General features: G+C 46.9%; 1 protein-coding gene across 1 annotated transcript; it reads right to left on the reverse strand.

The window, feature by feature from the left end:
• Positions 1-473: 473 nt before the first annotated feature.
• LOC136491367 (uncharacterized) lies at positions 474-2603 on the reverse strand. Its single transcript, XM_066487647.1, has 5 exons — positions 2122-2603; positions 1178-1307; positions 955-1029; positions 750-872; positions 474-640 (listed from the first exon to the last, which is right to left on the reverse strand). Exons 1-5 carry the CDS (start codon positions 2572-2574, stop codon positions 606-608), a joined length of 816 nt encoding a protein of 271 aa, XP_066343744.1. The 5' UTR covers positions 2575-2603; the 3' UTR covers positions 474-605.
• Between the last annotated feature and the right edge of the window lie 569 nt (positions 2604-3172).

A 3172-nucleotide genomic window follows, 5' to 3' on the forward strand; every position in this document is an offset into this window, starting at 1 on the left:
GTGAAACCAATTTTGTTATTAGGTTTCTATAAACTAGATCTACATGATACAAGTGATAAAGATCATGAATCATAGTAGTTAAAAAGGTGAAACCAATTTTGTAAGGTTTCTATAAAGTAGATTTACACGATATAGGTGCTAAAGATCATGCAACAAGCTTTATATTTTCTATGTGATTAGATTTATAAATTTCTTAATGTGTTCATATATGCCACAAGCCAAATGCATAGGCGTGGGCAAAAATTCATGGCTCCAGTGCAATCTAGGCACATATATCTAGTAACATAAAAGAACTCCAAAGAGATTCAAACCTAGTAAGTGCAGCTAAAAAAAATTGAACTATCCGTGACAATCCATATCCACTCTTTTATTTATATACACCGTGCATCTGTTTATTTACACGGATGATCTCCCAAAGATCCTAACAACCTAACAAATATAATCCTGGTATAAAAACTATCTCCTAACAACCGAACTACTAATAACTCACTAAATGTCCAAACCAACTATTAAACCTGCATCTAATTTTAAGATAGATGTTCAAGCCTGGCTGAGCCTTGCACCGCTGCGAACGTACAAATTATTGTTGAATGGTTATTAATTGTTCATTTAATTTCCCGTATCCCAGAAACCGCTGTAACTGAAAACAGAAACAAAGGACATCAACGCATATGATTGGAGATGAATTTCATTAAGAAAGAAGATATTGTGCATTATAAATATGATGACTTGAAGCAACATATATATACCAGCAGTGTCTTGTGTTGCAGGAGCTGCTGCTTCTTCAGCATTTTCAGTCGCATCTTGTATCCCAGCAGCGAGTTGTTGATTCATTTCCCAACAGCGTAGTCCCAACCCGCCTGCTGTCGTCACTAAGCAATGGAGAACCAAGTCAGCCCTATTATTTGACAGCTTACAAAGTACAAACCACGGATGATGAAGTGGATGAGTAACCTAGGCGTGCAGCAGCTGCTTCCTCATTCGTGATCGGTGCAGATTCTGGCAGCTTATTAGGTGACGTAATAGCGACTGATTGAAACAAAGGACACCAACAATTCAACAAAGAAGATTTTCGTCAAGGGAAAAAACATCAACTCGACTCGACTCTTCAGTATGATCATTCATGGTTCATGGAAGAATAAGAATTACTCCGTAACTTCCAAGAGAAATGTGTCACCTTTGTGGTTGTTGGCCCCGGTGATGTCGATGGGCTCCCCAGCCCATTTCTTTTCCACCACATTCTCGGGAGACCCCTGCTGCTCCTTCGCCTTCGCTTTCTCCTCCTTGCCTTCTATGGCCATGTCCTCCTAGAGCATTTTCACATGTCCAATGTATGTTCCGTCATTTTGAGCATTTTAGCTCAGCGCGCAAGCAATTAGCAAAGCATTTATGTCTCTCTGTCTTAGCAGAGCTAAACAGGCAGCGAGCACACAGATAACTTCATACAGTCTTTGAGAACACAATGGATGTGAGCAGGAATTAACATATGCATGTTAAACGAGAGGCACTAATTAATAAGGGCGGCCTCAACAGTGCTGGAGATTTGGCTAGCTGATGTGGCAACGAAACAACAAATAAAGGAAACATTCGGTGGAGGTGAAAGAATCAAAATCCACATACAAGAATCAAAATCCACTACTGCTTCACTCATCGCTAGTTGCATTTTTCTCTACTCTCTCACATCCAGATCAGCTAAAAAAATGAGCCCAGCTAGCGACGTAGCTAGCCCCTTGTGGACGCCCTAACAACATATAACAAACTAAACTGGGACGAGGGTGCACAGAAAAATTCGGGGCAAGCGGCGATGGTGAGACCAGAACTCTAGATTATTGTTTGGCGGCCGTCTGGGTCCAAATCAGATTGGTGCGGAACAAAACAGTTGTTTTGTTTATGCCTCTTTATAGATTTGCAAACTAGCAATCTACCGTATATATGCAAATTGTACTTAAGCAGTTAAGCTTGTATGATGGACAAAGAGCTTCCTTAAAAGTATGCATAGGATATATATAACGCTATTCATGTACACATAGCATCATTACGAATGGAACAATCTAAAAGAAGGAATGTCTCCTTCACCTTCACAAAGACGTACATGGGAAGGGAAGGGTGTAGGGTGGCGACCTTTTTCACGTAGACGTCATCGTCGTTGAGGCAATCCACGATGTGCGCTGCGGTAGTGACACCGATGGCCTTGGGGACTGAGTCGGCGAGGAGCTCGGGATCGCTAGTGCTGCTACCGGGCGCCTTCTTCTTCTCCTGCAGGGCTTTGGCCTCCGACGCCTCGTCATCCGTGCACGCGTCGCCCAGGATTTGCGCTTTCTTCTTCCTCCCGGCCTTGGGGTTGTCACCGAAGGACGCGCAGCGGCGGCGCTTGAGGGAAGCCGTGAACGTGGCCAGCGGGTGGCAAAACCACGAGAGCAGATTGCAGCTGGTGGCTGGGGTTTTGTCCGGTGTCAGAGCTGGGATTGTTGAGAGGGGCGTCGATGGCGGGTTTGGCTCCGAGTTGGAGGCCACGGGGTGGGGTGGTCCCGACGGCAGGATGTGGCTCTCCTGCTCCGGCTGGATGCCAGCCATCGTCCCTGGTCGGCGCAGCGGACAGGGCTCCGGGCGCGTAGCCTCTAGCTCTAGGGTTTTTATCCCTTTTCTTTTCTGATGAGATTGCTTTGGAACTCAAAAGAGTCAAAGAGTAGGTTGGGGGACTCGAGGGGAGGGATTGGGAGATGGATTTGTATACTTTTTATATACACAAAAACTCCTTATGAAAGTAGTAGATCGTATATGGGATGGCACGGGACTGGAGATCGACCCACTGCTGTTGGGTCGGCCGTCGGCGCCGGCCTGGCCTAATGCCAAACCAGCCTGACCCTCATCCTTGTCGCGCATTAGTAGGGAACTAGGGATAGCGGTGCATGCGTCTTCTTCCTCCTCCTCTCTCTCTCCTTCTGTACCATCTTCCTCCTCCCGCTTGCTGCCTCAACCGCCGCCCAGACCATTGGCGACCTCACTGCCCACCTTCACTGCCCACCTACAGCCCCGCTGGACGAACCCGCCCTTCCCTAATCCCAATCTAGGAGTTCACCGGCAACTCCTCGCCCCCGCCATTTGCATTGGCTATCCGGTTATCTCCCTCCGCCCGCTCGGCGGTGCCACCGCCGCCTCGCTCACTGCCCCT

The sequence above is a fragment of the Miscanthus floridulus genome, chromosome 1 (assembly GCF_019320115.1).
Source record: "Miscanthus floridulus cultivar M001 chromosome 1, ASM1932011v1, whole genome shotgun sequence".
NCBI lineage: Eukaryota > Viridiplantae > Streptophyta > Magnoliopsida > Poales > Poaceae > Miscanthus > Miscanthus floridulus.

Excerpts from the sequence above, each read along its gene's own strand:
- LOC136491367 (XM_066487647.1), bottom strand. The coding sequence starts at position 2,574 with ATGGCTGGCATCCAGCCGGAGCAGGAGAGCCACATCCTGCCGTCGGGA. Across the intron at positions 1,030-1,177 it reads CGGGGCCAACAACCACAAAG|TCGCTATTACGTCACCTAAT; the intron begins GTGACACATTTC and ends TGTTTCAATCAG. Across the intron at positions 873-954 it reads AGCAGCTGCTGCACGCCTAG|TGACGACAGCAGGCGGGTTG; the intron begins GTTACTCATCCA and ends TCCATTGCTTAG.